The sequence below is a fragment of the Elaeis guineensis genome, chromosome 11, assembly GCF_000442705.2.
Source record: "Elaeis guineensis isolate ETL-2024a chromosome 11, EG11, whole genome shotgun sequence".
Taxonomy (NCBI): domain Eukaryota; kingdom Viridiplantae; phylum Streptophyta; class Magnoliopsida; order Arecales; family Arecaceae; genus Elaeis; species Elaeis guineensis.
The window spans coordinates 120,191,336-120,209,479 of record NC_026003.2 but is presented as its reverse complement, the minus strand read 5'-3'; the positions used below and the strand labels follow the sequence as shown (position 1 = coordinate 120,209,479).

Below are 18,144 nucleotides of genomic sequence, written 5' to 3'. Positions count from 1 at the left end.
TTTGCTGATTTTCTTAGACCTGTGCCCCTCGGAGATTGGAGCTGGAGAGATTGTCGGAGCTCGAGGTAAGCCCCTCCCTTTTTCCTCTTCCTTTTCCCTTTCTCCCCTTGCCCCTAGGTCTCGTCGCCGACTATCGGATTTGTTGGAAATCCACCTTTAAAGAATATTCTATTTTTGGTCCGATTTTTCTTTCTTTTTCTGACCACCGACACCATCGTTTGCAGTGCCGCACCCTTGGATCATGACCCTCAGCCTCTCCACGACCCTTCACGGCGATATCATGGCCGTCGGTGAACGGCCATCTTAGAAAATCCAAGAAAAGGATTGGATCCTTGTTTTTCATATTTTTTCATGATTCTTTCTGATTGGTCGGTCACCACCACCCCGGCCTTCCATCGTTGCCCATTGTCGGCCATTCACCAACGTCGGCCACCTGTTGTCGCCGCCCATCGTCGGTCTTCCAGCCATCAGCCACCACGAACCACATCCCCTGATTGGTCAAGCAAAGGAAGAAGAAAAGAAAAGAAAAAGAAGGAAGAAAAAAAAAGAAAAAAGATAGAAGGGATTTTTCTTTGTCATGTCTCTCTCTACCCTCTCTTTTTCTCTCTCTATCTAATCTCTGGAACCCAGTATGAACCTAAGATGATCTTTTCAAAGAGATCCGGACTCGCTTTGATATCTATGCAGTTTGTCGATCCTGATCCAACCCTTACTATATATTTATAGATATGATCACCATTAATCCCTATTGAGTCATCATGATATGACTCCTAATAATCTTGATCATAGATTCCTCTTTTGAGGGATATAAAGATTCTCTTTATTTTTTTTTCTCTTCATCCACTTTCTCTCTCTAAGAAGATTTAGGGATTCTAGTATCGGGCCATGTCTTCCTCTTCTAGGGACTCATGTTGACTCCGATAAGATGATCTGAAATTGCTTTGATATTTGTCAACTCCATCCTGACCATGTTTAGATCTGTGAAACTCATTATTGATGAATCCTGTTGATCGATCATCGATCTTGATTTTGATCTAATCCATGCTTCATGATTTCTTAATCGAATCGCTTAGATCTGATCCTCGGCTAGGAGATCCTGAATTATCCCGATGCTCGAATAATTTGTTGGATCGACCATCTGATCAACAGTCCTCTTTTCTTATGATTTAATTTTACTAAATTCATCGAATAAGAAATTAATTATATTTTTAATATTTTAATAGGACTAGCCGATTTTTCTAACGAAGTCTAAAGATTTAGGATGAATGAGGTAAGTGGATCTTACACTCCTTATTTACTTTCAAATTATCATGTTTTTCATGCAAATGATCTGATGTTGATGAAATCATGTTTTTATAAAATAAGGATTGGCATATGTGTGATATGCAAAAAGCATATTTTATGACAAATGATTGCATAAATATGTTTTATGAAAATAGCATGGTTATGGAGCATGAATTTTATGATTTTTTCATTTCTATATAATGTATGTTTTAAGAAAAAGATATAAAGATTTCAGAGGCTCTCAGATAGCTAAGAATGAATCCTTATGGGAAGGTCGACACCTGAAGCTAGCATCCACAAGAAACATGACCCCACCAATAGGTATAAAGTTGGTATATGAAATAAGAACTCTATCGATTAAGAAACATGGCCTTGTCAAGGTATAATAGTGATCTTAGCACGAATATCTATGAATAATATTTTGAAAATATGATATGAATACTTGACAAGAATGATACATGAATCATGTTTACGAAATGTTCATGAATTTATTGCTGTATAATTATCTTTATGATTTATTTTATTATATGTTCTATGAAATGCTTAATTTTTATAATATCTGTTATTTTCTAAATATTGCATTATTATGGAAAAACTTATGCTTGATCGGATAAGGAAGGGTAGGTTCTACTTACTGAGTTAGTGTAGCTCATATCTTTTTATTTTTTTCTTTCATAGAGGAATAAGGTTAGGGCCGACAAAAGATTCAGTATTGTGGATTTGCATAACCAGCTTGAAAATTTTATAGCTAAAATTTAGTTTATTTGATGATCATGAATTTGTAGTTATCTATTTATGGCTTTTTGAGATATAGTTGTATTTGACTTTGAATTTAAATGCTCTGGACCAATTTTGGTTTATGTACCTAAGGAATGATGGAATAGAATATCTGATTATATTTTATTTTGATGGATTTGATCTGATTATGATCATTAGGCTTCGTGTTATCATGGATTGTATCTCTCGATAGCATGGCCGTATTATATTCCGGATTTGGGGCATGATAAGATCACCGCATTTGATTGCACCATGGTGATCCTACGTGGTGTGACCCCAAATTACCCTTCTGCCTCAAATCACCGCCCAATCCAATGATGGGATATCCATCCTTGAGGTCAGAAATCCAATATCACTCTCGAACAATGATCTTAGGTTCAAATTTAAGGACAAATATACCTATCTGTGCAGCAAAAAAATTTGATAAATCAAAATACCATTAATATATTATATCAATATTATATATATGGTATTATTTTATATTTGATATTATATATTATATTTATGATGTATATGTTATATTAAAATATATTATTACTCATATTATTATCATATTATGATTCAATGATAATTTTAAATTAGAGTAAAAATACTTTATTGTATTTTATATTTATATAATAAAAATATTTAATATATTACTTCCATTTGTCTTATTTTTCTAATCAAAATAAATATCTATATTAATAAATAATATGTTATGAGTATAAATAAATCTATTAATTCGATAATAACAATTGATATATTTTTATAGGATTAATAACTTATAGGACTAATAAATATATTTTTATAAAATATAGTAATTATTAATATATTAATAAATATATTAATATTTTATTATGATATATTTTATATGATTAATAAATATGTTTTTATGGAATATATCATGGATAATTTTGGTATTATATGGTCAGTGATCTTGGATTTCCATGGAATTCCAAATAGCTTACTTGTGGATACCTGAGGATCTTTAATCATTAGACCATGGCTTACCAAACATAGTGATTTTAGATCACTGGGGATTAGATCACTACAGGTTCAAATCATTGGTGATCTAAGATCACCGTGGTGATCCCATTTGTGTCACCAATGCTATGTAAGGTTTCTCATGTGCAATGATTACCATTGAAGTGGATGATTTGGGTTTTAGAAAAATGAGAGGAGAGCTTCCAGGGTTTTGATAATCCAAAATCAGGGTCTGATAGGCTAATGCATGCTAGTTCATGAAACAGAACATGGATTTCAGAGATTGAGGGGAAAAAGGAAGGAAAAGAAGGGCTTAGTTGTTGCTGAGGTTCGAGAGTTAAACGTCAGGCTGAGGGGTAATCAAGGGATCAAAGGAACGAAGAACTAATTTTCATAACTGTTTAGATTTAATTCCAGCATAGATCATATGTACTTAAAAGAAATTCAATGGCTAAAAGGTATTTTGTTTGCAAGGAAAGAAGAGCATATCTTTTTTAACCTTCTTTTTTTTTTTTTAAAAGCCCATTGAGTTAAACATAGTAGTAACTAGAATAAAAGTGAAGATTTTAAAGCAAGATAGAATAAGAGAGGATATGGGAGAAAAGAATAAGAGAGGGAGAGAAACAGCAGTACCAGGCCTTTTCTTTCTCTCTTCAAAGTGAACTCCATATAACCAACCCTAACAGCCAGCAATATCCCTAAGTCCAATTAGGACTCCACAAGCACAACAGGGGACTGCTATACACTGGTCATGGTTACCATAAGTGTACTATTTTCACTACAGTGTTTCTAAAAGTAGAACTTCTAAATAGTTCCCAATCTAAAACCAATCAACTAATAAAAGAAATAAAATGCATTATCATACCCCCTAAACAATTTTAAACCAAACAGATAGAAAAAAAGGTTGGACCGTCGGACTTTTGTTGACAACTTAATGGACCCAAGGATGTTCCTGCATCAGCAGTTTTTTCAAATGCCATGTGATTGGTGTGGCATCTTTTATAGCTATATCTGTTTACAGACATCTTACTCTGCCTGTAGAGATTGGGACCATCAATGGCCTTTCTCCATTTGAAACCACCATAATCATCATGATACATGAAAGTTTATGATGGTCCCCATAGACTTATTCTTGTCTATGCAAGAAAATATTCTCAATCATAGCTGTTGGGAAACACCTTTTCTCTCAATATGGTGTATCCTGGGTAAGGCATTTTGGAGACAAGTTTCATTTGGTTTTCTTGCAGACTTGGTTATAAATGTATTTTGTTTCTCACTGGAGAGTTGAACATACATAGACATCTTGTTTGATTGAACAACAATTGCTTTAAGAAAATCCCTTAGTTCATTTTGAGAGTGAATAATAAAATTATATTTTACCATTTAAGAATTTCAAATTGTCAAATTTTGCCGTTGATATCTTACAATTTACATCCTTAATATTTTCTGCATATGGCATGATATTAACCAACAAATAATTTTTTTTAAACTGCTTAATATTTGTTTAACCACATAAATCATTTTTAGGTGCTTAGGGATGGTGGGATTTACTGGCTGTTTAATCTTTTTGATGATCATTCTGTTAGCCATTTCCTTTCATGTACTTCACCTTTTGGGGTTTTAATTATGCAATGGTATCAATAACTAGTCTGGTTAAATAATCATGAAAAAATTAGGTTCTGATTATTTTTGAGTATCCATGTTGTTTCATTTTGCAGATTTTAACTGTAAAACCGGGGGAGGAAGATTATGCAGATGCATCCTTCTTACTAAGACAGGCATCTCCTTACATGAAAATCAAGTAGTATTTCAATTTCTGTCTTCTTTTCAAAGTGAATTTTGAATGTGCCACCTGTTAGGTTTTAACATGTTTAGTTTCTATATATTTCAGAAATCATTGCTTCTTGGAGATCCACTTTGTTGAACATCAAATATCATACTGTTGTCTGTGTAAATCATGTCTATGCCCATGCTACCTTGGGGAAACCCTCTTGGGTTTCCTTGCACATGTTTCCTAATCTAGACAAAGAGGAAAGTAGTCAATGTGCTAATGTTTAGAAAGGGGTGACAATAACTGCCTAGATGCCTGCTTCAATGGGTTCTACATGATGTTTGAAACTTACAACATATGATTTAATATGTTATGTTTCGTTTTCTGGATATAACTCTTTTTTATATTTGGCCTTATTTTTCTTTTTTAAAATGCTTTAATCTTGAGGTACCTGCCTGGTGCTTGGCTGCCCATCTGTTGCTTACAGTCCACTAAAACATAGTGAGATGGAAGTTATAATGTAAATGGCAAGCCCAAAATAACACTATTAAGCTAAATGAACTGTAACTTGCCTCGTGCTGAATTCCAAAGTGAAATCTTAGTGGGGAATTAATAAAATCCTCGTAAAGAGATCATGTTCTGCTTAACTGCTAATTCCCTAGCTGATGGAATAGTATTGCTTTAGTTGCTTATTCAGTTGTGGAGCGTGTGGCATCCAAAAAAGATGCTTCATATTGGGAAAAATTTGTACTTATACATGTTCTGTTATCCATTAAACAATATGGAAATCATTTTATAGTTTAACATCTTTTGTCACACATGTATATGATATTCTGTACCAGTTTTTTCTGTTTCATGCACTTACCAGTATCTGTTAAGATGTCTCCTGTATGTTCTTTAATATCTTTCTATTACCTTCATTTTTTCACTGATGTCTGTTGTCCTTGATAAACTGATAGTGGGGATGCTGATGAGGTTACCAGTTTTATAGGTCATTATCCTAATGGCATTTTGTCTCTTGTTTTGGTGGCAGAAGAGTAGCCGGTCATCTCATCGTATGATTGGGCACGCTGTTCTGTAGAATTTAAAATTACCTTAGATGCTCCTTTCTTGTGGCCTTAGGCAACATTGTCCATAAAATGAATGGTGTCAAAATGTTACATCTTTTTTCATGTCTATACTGGTAATCCTTTCTTTTACTCTTATTTCTTTTGATGTACAAAGCAGACAAATAAAATTAATTTAAATTTATTTGTGTAAGTGTTAATTAATTTGATTTTGTATAGATGGTTTTGTAAGTGATGATTTTATGGTTTTAGCTATAAAATTATATTATATGCATTTATTTTTTTACCTTAATCACTCCTTTAGTTATGTTGTTTATTTTGTCATCTGTAATTTCAGGTTTAATAATCTTGAAGAACTTGCAAACCTGCATGGTCAGAAAAGAACTACAACATCATTGATTAGAGTGGAGCACCATAAGCGAATGAAGATTGACCACTCAGAAGCTTCATTGGTATTTTCTGTCCAATGCTTTGCAGACCCATTTTGTCTTTTGCTAGTGTTGTTTGATCAAAGAAATTCTGTTTGCATTTTTAGTAGAGAATTCATACACCACTGAACTTGTCTGCCATGTTGTCTGCACACTAATATTGACCAGTTTTGACACTGTTATAGTGTGAAAATGCAAAATTGTGGCTTGTCATCAGCATTCTGATGCTTGATAATGTATTTTAAGTGACTTCTGTGTTTACCTTTGTAATGCATTAAGAATAAGGTAAATCCTCACTCATTTACTCAATGTCTGCAGGCTAGTTTTATTATGAATGAATTTTGACTCATTTTTGTGAATGAGTTATATTTCATTAGCTATTTGACAAAAATTAATGCTAGAAGTCCTATTTTTTTGTTATTGTCCATGTAGCTTAATTCATGCTTCTTACTTTCTTGAAACTTCGAAGATACTATAAATAAATGTCAGTTTGTTCTACTGATATAAAAACATCAAATTTTTACCTTTGTGGTTGTATTATTCCTTTCAGATGAGTCGTTATCTTATATTACATTCCTAAACATATATTGTGTGCACTGAAGGTATGAATTGACAATTTGGCATGTTGACAGTGTGAATATTTTTGTGAGTCAAATTGTTGTCCTTTTAGCTTTTTCCTTGATTTCATATAGAATAATCTTGACTTCACAATTTCAGTTGTTGAGCTTTTTCCTTAATTTGATATGGAATAATTTTCACTGCACACAGCATTTCATATGTTTTTCATTTTATATTATCATGACTTCATTCTATTGACATCCATAAATTCAAATAGGAAGCAGTTGAAGTAAATGCTTGATCTGGTTTGCTCATTAGTTCTTTCTTTGGATGTGGTCTGAGGAAGTATATTTAGGAATCAATTCCACCTCCGTCAGATGCAATATATTTGAGCAACTAGGTGGGAATACTCAGGATGAGGGTCATAAAACTAGTAGTTTTAGTAATGGAACACCACATTTAGTGAGAAATTCCTAAATCTGAATTCTGTATGCCGCTTATCAAACTCTAGTATTGCCGGAACCAATCAAATGAAGTGTCAACTGAAAAATGGGCTTCATCAGGACATAATGGATTAGGTTGCAAAGTCAGGGGGTATATGCAGAATATCTACCTCAGAAAGGATGAAAATTTACCTTGTGCTCTGAAAGACCTGACCTGGATTCAAGTAGAGAAGGATCAGGCTGCCACAAAAAAGAAGTGTGTGATACCTTTTTGTTTTGAAAATAATGAGGGACTAAGCTATCATACAATTGAAACTATTTATAAGGGAGTATGGTGATACGACTGGTTGGTAGCTGGAGCAGCAGTACGCATCGGAGCAGTTGTAGGAGAGATGTTAGCTCTTTATGTGTAGCCTATGGCTGGTAGCTCGATACTGGCTGTAGCTGCTTTTCCGTTCTCTGGCTGCCATCTCTGCTTTAGGTGACTCTTCTGTAGTCTTATAATAGATGCTTGTCTCATGAGTCTAGTCCTGTTTCTGTATGCTGAGGGCAATTATTTGTTACTGTAACCTGGATTGTTGGCCTATTTTCTGTATACTGAGGTCCTTTTAAATATTTGTCATGGTTCATAGATGTCCATGTATTGGATTTACAACGTTATGGTGGCTAATCTGATCTTTTGAATGTTATGCTTTCATAATAAATGAGAAATTTGCTAGTCCTAACCTTTGCTCACTGACATGGTCTTAAAATAATCATACCTTCTTGAATGGGCCCACCGACTTTGTTGCTTGTTTACCACTGATGCAGTCCTCTTTTTTGTCAACATGGTGCTTCTTGCTTATTGAAGGCTGTCATCATCTGTGGGCAATTTATTTTTGCAGTGCAGTCATTAATCCTGTTCCTAATATCTTATTCTATGGCCATGCCGACTTGATACCTATTTGAGGCAGTTTATTTTAATGATCTTGCTCGTAGTTGAGCTGTTTGGGCTGTATGTTACCAGAACTTCCTTTCTGACTTATCTAACTCAAACAATTTTATTGGTCCTCAACTTACCAAGGGTATGCCAGGGAGTTATTTTAAGTGGCTCTGGTTTGCCTCATGCAAGAAATAGGTTATCTTTTCCCCATCCCTACCTTCCATGTGGCATGGTGGTCTTTATTTATTTGTGCCTGTTGGAGGCAGTCATCAGCTTTATGATTCCTTATTCTCTTGGACATATTATAGAAGACCATTAAACTGTTTTTTATTGATGGTTTGCTCATTCATTAAGGAATTTAACAATGATTTACATGAGCTTAAATGGTAATTCTCTTCTTTGACACGAGAAGTTACAGACACAGAAATCTTTAGGTAAAATTCTTATTTCTATCGAGTTTTTTAGATCTTGATATATCAATTTGTATCTTGGTGAGTAGTCAAGATCGAGATGAACTAAGATCTTGGTTTATCTTGGCTGATATGGTAAGTGGGAAATTTTGGATAAAACTGAGATTTTCCGAGATCATGGCTGCTATTTTCAGATCGAGATACTGGAATCTCAACCAATATGGTAAATCCAAGATTAAGAACAATATTTAATTATTAATTTTGAGATTTATTAATTTAAAAACATATTTAAAGAAGCAAAATGATTGAAAAATATTGGCCGATATGAATAATTTATAGGCCAATATCTTGAATTTTATTAGTTTATATTAGCGGATATAATAGGACCCATGTTTTTAGATATATTATATTAGGGGGTTCCCATATCAACACAAACCAAGATCTTGGCCAAGATGAAAACCTTGATTTATACTTCATAAGAAAATTTAAATTTCAAAATACTTGAAATTGATTATGACTAAATGACTTATAATAATGTTTTTCATTCAAGGCTGCATCTCCGACCTTTTAATTTTAGAAAACCCCATATCTTTGTTATGACGTTTATAAGCATGCATTCTAGATTTTGCTTGAGGTCTATCACTTACACATGGACCATTTGTCTATGTCTAACAAAATTAAACTAATGAAATTGCATAGGAGCATAAGTTCAAGCTGACTGATTCTAAAGTAAAACATTAGTTTTCATAATTGAATTTTGGATTCTTCATCGCTTTATGAATTGAAAAGGGCAAGTTGAGGCGGATTAGGAAATCTTCACCAGAAATGCTTCTTTTTGTTTTTTGTTGCCAGATGGATAAATCAGTGAAGGTCTTGAATTTGTCCTCACCTATCTCCTCAACTTAACATTGACCATTTCATCTTGTTCCCATCATTTTTAAAGAATCTTTGTCCTCATGAAGAGGAATTATCTCTTTTATGTGGGATCAGCTGAGATATTTATATCATCCAATAGAAAAGTTAAATGCAAGAATTGACCACGTGGACGGGTGTGATTGTCGTCACAACAAAGTCCAACCACTTTGGGGGGTCTATTTAGCTTTGCGATGTATAGGAACCGATGTTAAGAAATATGCATAATAATACCATGTTAGTAATTGATTGATACCACAATTACATCATCTTTTTTTTTTCTTCCCTTTCTCAGGTTGACGTAGGAAAAGTTGATACAGATGCAAATGACGAGAATCAGATGTCCAAAAAAGGTTTTCAAACATTTTCCTTGAAACTTACGGTCACATATCCTTTCTTGGCAGTGATGAATCAGGCTTCTTTATGTTTACAATCCGTATGGCAGAGTTCAATCTCCTCCGTCTAATTATGCTTTTTTTTTTTTCTGGTTAATTAATAAAAAATCAAAGAGGTTAACTCCAAGAAACTCCAAGAGTCTACAATACCTCATGTTTTCCATATTTCTCCAATATCTCATGAAAGAGCGCATGTGGGAGTGCAATGCAATGAAGAAGTGTCTGTTGAGTTGCAAAAAATAAAGAGAAATGAAGAAGTCATGAGGAATTTTGCCAAGGCTTTATGGAACGTTCTGAAGCAGTATAAGCAAAAGCTTGAGGTAATAATCACAACAAATATGTTTCTTCATTACACTTGATAATTTCTTCATTACAGCAATTTCTTTTTAATTGATGATTTTATGTTGCCTATATATTTCTTGACACGTATATTGTCTTCCAGCCAAGTTAGCCCTGCAATGAATGCATGTATGGAGTTCTAAATCCTCTATTTTACCATACATGCAGGCGTGCAACATTCATGCATACACATGTAGATGATTACATCATGCATGTATATATAATTTGACTACACACTGAACATTAAATTTTTGGCAATAAATAAATCAATGATTGACTGTCCAAAATGAAAGTCCTAATGTTGGACATTATTTACATCTGACAAATGCTTAGACATAAAAAATATATATATATCCTCAAGGGGTCTCTAAACTATACACCAAGTGGTAGAAAAATAAATACATGATAGGGAAAATAAATTTAAAAATCCAATTTATTGATCATGATCTACACATCTTAAAACATGGGTAAATTTATATTCACTAGGTTTTGATGTTTAGGTTACGGTAAAATATAGTATCATGCTATTAAAACTGTCCAGGTTGGAGACCATCAAAACAAATGTACTTTAGTTTTTATGCATTTTTTATAGAATACATCAAACTCAAGGATTTGGATCTCCAATTTGGATGGTTTATTATTGGTTCTAATCATTAAATATTTTACCAAAGCTTTTTTTGTTTAATGTTTAGGCCGACTTATATGTATGTACCTATGTAAAAAGGGTGAAAAATATACTAAATATAAAAATTTTATTTTAAAAAAATCAAGTCTATTTATTCTCATTTTTCGAGGTGCTTTAGTAGTTATAACCTATGTTTTCATATTCCAAGCTGCCATTGCTAATCTGCTGTAGGTCATTCTTAATTTTTTTGTTTTTATGCACACTTGGTCTTCGGTTTTCTAAGATTCAATCCTGTCAGCAGGATTCAGAGAGGGAAGCAGGAAATCTGAAGGAGGCCCTTAGGAAGGAGATGGCGAAGACCATGGAACTGAATAAAGAGTTAAAGAAATTAAGCACCTGTTGTTCATTCCATAGACATCCTTTCCCAGAAGAAATTTTCTGTTCAGATGTGGATGCTCCATATGAATATTGTGCAGCTGGCCCATTCAAACCTTTATCAACCACTGATGACTTGACCAATTGTGATGCATTGCTCGATGATAATACTCCTCCAGAGGTGAGGCTCATGTAGCAGAAACAATATAATTCATTAACTTGCCATTGTTTTGTCTTATCAAAGTTGTCTGCTTCATCTTAACTAGGTTGAATCTTCTAGAACCTTTTGCTTCATTAAACCTACTGAAACATCCTGTTTGTATCTCAATTTTTGAATCTGTTTTCAGCCCTATTTAGTCTCATATCATTGTCATAAACTCAAAAGAGAAGCAGGAAATATCAACAAGTTTTCAATTTAATTTTTCCATGAGGTCCGGAGGCTTTTCTATTTATTTTGAGTTAATAAAACATAATGATATTTTACCAACATCTTTTAACCATCCGATTTATATATATGCAGTTGTTTCCACAATTATCGCATATTATGGAGCCGAATTTTGGCATCTGATGAATGTACATATCCCCATTCATAGTTGCCAAATAAAAATGGATACAGATATGAATATTACTAATTTATGATATGTTTTGAGTGCTACTAAAGGTTCAAGTGCAAGACTACTTATCTACCAAACTAATGAGACATATTTTTCCTTTTATCCAGGAAATGGATATGTTAATGTTATTTTTTTCTTTAGGTTGCTTGTCGTTATTAGTAGATTTGTATGACCCTAAGGTTAAGGGTTTATATGAAACCTAATATGTTGCAGGTGAAACTTGTCATGAGCTTTTTCCTCCTCCTTTTTCTGTTGCTTGCTAACTGAGAAAATTGAACGTATTTTCCATGCCATAGATAGGAGGTCAGATACACATAAACATGCCAGCGGTGGTGCTTGCCCATGAAGATTTTACAGAATTGCCAGAATTTGGTCTCGAAATGGACTCATCTAACTCAAATCCTACAAGTCTGGACATAAGTATGATCTATGCATGTTCTTCTTGATCTCTGTAGCATTTTATTCTTTTAACATAGAAGTAATGGCCTAATCATATAATTTTTTTTTTTTAAACAACATATGGTTGGCCTAACAGAAACTGCTAACAGAGATTCATCTTCCTCAATTAGCTGCTCAATAGTCGATGACAGAACCATTTGTTCTTCATCAAAGGAGATGCCTACACAACAAAAGGAAGATAAAAAGGTGAGTATATTTGTAATGATAGTAATTTTCATGATCTTTGCTCTTGGGATCTAAGGCAGTTTTTATTTCCCAACTCAAGTAGCGAAGCTTCAGTAATCCATTTACATGCTCATGCAATCTGCTTCTAGTGCAATTGCTTGCCTTTTGAATGTAGCTTTATTTCGTTCAGATGCAAACTTCAGATACTGCAGAATTAAGCATCTCTCCAGGAGACGTTAAAAAATTGAGCTATGAGGTATCTAGTTTTTTTTTTAAACTAATGCAGCCTTAGTTGACAAGCTCACCCTAATTTTTCTGTCATTAGAATGCCTTATTCAACGACTTTATTCAAACTAGTTGTGCCACGTTCTATTGATCAGAAGGACAAAGGCTTCCAAGAGAAGGCTAATAGAACTGGTGATAAGGAACAGCTAAAGAATATTGATGTAAGGGAGATTTCATACCCTGAAGGTTCAACAGGTTCAATAATTAAAACTATGGCTTGTCTCTATATCTGTTGATGGATTTTTTGTAGTTTGCAATGCATGAATATTTGTTTTCATCTAAATTTGAATTTCTTTAACGGATGGTGCACATGCAGACTCTTTGGTTAACACTAAACAAACATGTCTGACTGCAGACCATGTCAAAATCACTTTGTCTTCGTCAAATGTGCAGAAGGCATTGGTTGAGGAAAAGGTTAAGATCTCATTAATCTTACACTTTTCTTTAAAATTGAGTATCAAATGCTAGCCTTATCATCTTCCATACCCAAGTTGATTATCTATACTCCATACTTTTGTCAGAATGCATGTTCATCTCCAGTAAAATATTCTGATAGCATGTGTTCAAGCTTGTCCATCAATAAAGATGCAAAGATGCAGGCTCATAAGGTATGAGTACTCTGTATCCATAGACCATGAATTGCATAACCACGCCCTTTTTTTATCCCCTTGTTTCAGAACATATTCTGAACATTATTTGCGAAGCACAGATTTTATATCACAAGCCTGAAAGCTTCCAAGAACAAAAACAAGACCATGAAGACCTGCAAGGGAAAGAAGATGGGCCTACTGAATTATCATGCAAACCAGGTCCAGAAGGTTGTGCATCTTGGAAATAGGAAATATGATTCTTGCATACAAGTTTGCTCTTAATTAATTCAAGAAGGACCTCTTTTAACAAGTATTTGAGAATTTGAAATTGTGCAGTTAAAATCCATATTACTCATGAAAGTGTGATTCTGGTTCTTAAAAAACTCTTCTTTTTTGATAATTGTTTATCTTTTGGGTCTGGATAGTTGTGTTTTAATTTGATTCTTTTTTTCTATGCTGATTAATTATTCTTTTGACTATATAGAGATGCATTCATCTCCCGAGATCCATTCTCAGACTCATGATCATATAAAAGAGGGTAAAGACATATTTCCTTCAGTGAGTCAACAGGTATCACTTAATGAAGATAACAATGTTAGAACTCCAGTTATAAATTGATTTCTATGAAATTATGCTGCTCAGAATGAGTGATTACAATTCCTTTTCAATTAATGAGACTCCTTTATCATGCCAGCATAAGTGAGTCACTCTTAGCTTCTTTTCTTATGATTGTCAAGTATTTACTGACTTTTTATATGATTAATGTGAAAGACTATATATTAAAATTTTAAATTGACTACATATAAGCAAGACATCAGGGTGCAGAATAGCATGCTGTATATGTACATTATAAATATCAGATGCGGATATTCATTGCATATGGCTAGGGCATAATTTGTCTTCTACATATACTTGGATACTTTACAGATCCATATGAGATAGTTTTGTGGTGTAGGAGGGAAGGCATCATTAGTCCCACATTGGTTGTGAGTCAAGAGGGACTCTAGCTTATATAGGAAGGGACTACTCATCCCATATGAGGTGTCTTTTGGATTGAAATCTAGAGGGGCAAAACTATGAGGCCTATGGGCCAGAGCGGATAATACCTCACGTGCCAAGCTATGAGCCCTTGGCCGCAACAGTGACGTGCTAAGTAGGGGACCACTCCTGTGACTGTAGGACCCTTCCCATCTATACACAGACTTCTTGACTAGGGGACTGTGGTAAAAATAAGGAGGGCATCTCCTATTCATACACAAACTCCTCTTTGATTGGGGGGCTATGTTGTGTAGGAGGGAGGGCATCATTAGTCCCACATTAGTTGTGAGTTAAAGGAGACTTTGACTTATATAGGAAGGGACCACCCATCCCATATGAGGTGCCTTTTGGATTGAAATCCAGAGAGGCAAAACTATGAGGTCCATAGGCTAGAGTAGACAATATCTCATGTGCCGAGCCATGAGTCTTTGGCCGCAACAGATAGTAGTTTGAATCTCGAGAGGCGAGGGGAGTGACCCTCTTTTCTTAAGTGACTTTTGATCTTTAAAGATAGATATGATGGGTAGTTAACTTTATACTTTGTGATATTGATGTTACTTTATGGAGCATGGATCATATTATACTAATAGCTTGTTCTACTATATGGATGCTTTTTTAGAATACTAGATGTAATGCATGTGCAAGTGCATGTGGCTACAACTAAAGATTTGAGATATGTTGTAAATTTAAAAAGATTTTAGCATGGATTAGGCACTAATATGCCTCATGAAATTGTTTAATATTTATTTGGTATATTACATTCTTCATAGATATAAACTTAATTTTTTTTTAACCGACAAGTAACTCTGAATTTGGATTTAGAGGATGTGGGAATCTTATTATGCATAGAATCATGGAAATCCCAACTTAAGGGGAGTTCACCCCTTGGGGTCCTTGTAGTTTAGTAATGTTAGGATCTTTTTCTTATATAAATTTAACATGCACTTATTTTTTTTCCTTTTAAGCATGGTTTAAACCTCAAAGGGAGAAGTTTAGTTAGGGATGTGATGGAAATTGAGAAATTGGGAAATATATCCACTTTTATATGGTGTTAGGATTGTGTCGTGTCGAGTCGGGTCATATTGGTATAATGTATCCTTGCCATGCTTCATGTTTGTATAATGTATCATCTGATCTATAGTTATCTATTGCAAGAGAGTATCAGCAAAGTTGGCTGTAAGTTTTAGCACAACCTATTTACAAACAGTACTTGCAATGCGGATGGAAAATGGCACACTTTACTAAGAAACATGAACTAAAATTTGCAGTGTCTACCTTATGCCAAAAGGTTACTTTTCTCACTTCAAGCATCTACCCTATGCCAAAAGGTTACTGGAATTTAGTTTTCTGTATTAGTTTATGGCAGAAATAAAATCATTCTATTTTTTTTGATTCTTGAAGTGATAAAAGTTACTTCTACATATATTGTGAGCTTGTTTTTACAAATGTAATGCCTTTTAAGAAGTCCGAGCTGATGTATCCATTGATGATGTTTGTATTATTTTTGTTAAGAAAATGCTTTGAGTATTTGCTACATTTGTTTCTTATGTTGCAGTCACAAGCATCATATGCACTATCTGTTAGAGACATGAAAACAAGCAACAAATGCCAGCTCGCCAAAAATCTGAAAGAAGAAAAGTTTGACTCTATATCAAAACCTAAGGTTGCAGTGAAGCATAAAAGGTTAGTGCCGTAAAATACTTTGAGATCTCAAGTTTCTGTATCTTGCCTGTGTACTGTTGCCCAAATTGGTGAATCATAGGTTGTAAAATCAACTTATTTCTGTAAATGTGCAACTTTAATACTCAACTAAGATGTTTCCTGTCATGTGTCTTCTCTTATTTAGGAGGTTGATGCCTGCATCAGCCATGCTACTGAGGGAATTTGCCGGTCTTGACATGGAAATCAATAAACCAAAGGTCCTTGGAAATTTCTTTATTTTGATGTACTTTTGTTGGCAATCACATCAATTTGTGGAAGATGCCTGTGATTTTCAAAATTTGATGCATAATATCTTTTAGGATCATGCTAGTTTTGCTTTATTAACCTCTTAACAGTAATTAAATAACAGAATTAGAGTTTGTTATCAATAATATGCCATAGATTTTGGTTGGACTAAACTTACTTTCGGATGGCAGGAGAGTAGCGATAGGCTAAATGCAGATGAAAAAGGCAGGTCTGATGGCAGCATTTCACTTTTTCGTTTGTTACAAAGCAACCTTCAACATTGATATCAAACGAAAAAAATAGGTTGGGAGCTTGGATTTTTCATCACCCAACAAGGTTCTGTCAAGACCTGAAGTTTGTTGGGTGGGTATTGTCGAGAAATTTTGGCAATATTTGTTTTATCGAGATTATTAGATGATCCATGTTTACCTATGTTAAAAGTAATATTGGAAATTATAATTATGATTTTTCAACTATAGCATCTAACACATTGCATTGTAAGGGACTTCTATTGGCATTAGCCACGACGGTAGTCATTACATAATTCGAGTTATATAAAACTGATGTATATCCAGCATAATGCCTTAAGATATCGGCAACTTTGCATGCAACTTTGATGTATCTTCATATGTAAAATGCTAGCATTGCCATTGGCATGCTATAATTGTTCTTCTGTGATGATCCATGCGGGTGTGTAAATTAGTCCCACAACAATTATTCGCTGATCTTAGATACTTATACAGGGCTAAGGAACTCAAATAATACCTTCTAGCAATTCTTTTTGGGTAAGATCTTGCATCATCACAAATGGTATCAGAGTTGATCTAGTTTATAGTCTATGTGAATTTAGGAGATACTACAGCACAGGTTCATTGGAGTTGATTACGAACTTATCATGGTGTTTATGAATAGATACATGGATTTGGACCATTAGATTGATGAGAATGTTAGGGTTTACATGGGGGTAGTATCTGAGGACTTGTATGGATGTATATTTGGTTCTATATATGTTATTTATTGAAAAAAATTTGCATATTATACAGGATCAAAGAATCCAAATAATATATTTTAGATGGTCTTTTTGGATAAGGTTCTGAGTCATTATAAATGGTATCAGAGTCGATGTAGTCCATAGCCTATGTAGACTATAGGCTATTAGAGCATAGGTTCATTGGGGTTGACTATAGGTGGTGTTAATGAATTCATATATGGATTTAGATAGCTTGATGAGGATGTTAAGACTTAAATGGAGGGAGCACGAGAGGATCCGTACAGAGCATGTATTTAATCCCACATCGATTATTTGTTGGAAAGATCTTGGATGCTTATATAAGGTCAATGTGTTGGGGATGTTTGGCCAAGACACCTCCACGAGATTTTTTCGATACCATGCGTCGCAGCAGGAAGAAAGAAGAAATAAAACAAAAACAATTAAATATGTGGATCAGCCAAAAAAAGCTCGCCTCCATGGGGCATGCAAGTTTTATTATGAAAAAAAAATTACAAGAGGAGATTAAACCATCAACCCTTGTACACTCAATCTCTCTCTCACAAGCTCTTCCTCACAAAAGTTCTCTCTAGGAAGATCCCCCTGAACCCCTGAAACGACCGCTGTCTTACAGTCTGCTTGAAGCATCCTGCTTTTGCTCTATCAGCATCTGCTGTGGATCTTTCGTCGAACAACCAAAGCAACCCGTTGCTTTACTCTCTCTGTTTTGTCAATAGGGGCATTTATAACCTTAGATCGAGCTCAATCTCGACTCCAAAATGAATCAGG

The 18,144-nt window shown here is 34.2% G+C and overlaps 1 protein-coding gene across 5 annotated transcripts in view; it reads left to right on the top strand.

The window, feature by feature from the left end:
• LOC105054299 (kinesin-like protein KIN-6) overlaps positions 1-16,958 on the top strand; it is a 38,571-nt gene extending 21,613 nt beyond the window's left edge. For 2 of the 5 annotated variants that reach the window (XM_073246218.1, XM_073246217.1), the window contains 16 exons: positions 4,743-4,825; positions 6,200-6,314; positions 9,831-9,888; positions 10,045-10,250; positions 11,196-11,450; positions 12,180-12,303; positions 12,419-12,528; positions 12,698-12,763; positions 12,888-12,987; positions 13,109-13,206; positions 13,314-13,400; positions 13,502-13,610; positions 13,867-13,952; positions 15,976-16,103; positions 16,267-16,339; positions 16,559-16,958. In XM_073246218.1, coding sequence (XP_073102319.1) covers positions 4,743-4,825; positions 6,200-6,314; positions 9,831-9,888; positions 10,045-10,250; positions 11,196-11,450; positions 12,180-12,303; positions 12,419-12,528; positions 12,698-12,763; positions 12,888-12,987; positions 13,109-13,206; positions 13,314-13,400; positions 13,502-13,610; positions 13,867-13,952; positions 15,976-16,103; positions 16,267-16,339; positions 16,559-16,651 — 1,791 coding nt within the window. In that variant the 3' untranslated portion in view covers positions 16,652-16,958. Of the gene's footprint in view, positions 1-4,742; positions 4,826-6,199; positions 6,315-9,830; positions 9,889-10,044; positions 10,251-11,195; positions 11,451-12,179; positions 12,304-12,418; positions 12,529-12,697; positions 12,764-12,887; positions 12,988-13,108; positions 13,207-13,313; positions 13,401-13,501; positions 13,611-13,866; positions 13,953-15,975; positions 16,104-16,266; positions 16,340-16,558 lie in introns of those variants that run through there. The other 3 variants (XM_019853599.3, XR_012135544.1, XR_003802153.2) reach the window with 3 other exon arrangements.
• Positions 16,959-18,144: the final 1,186 nt, after the last annotated feature.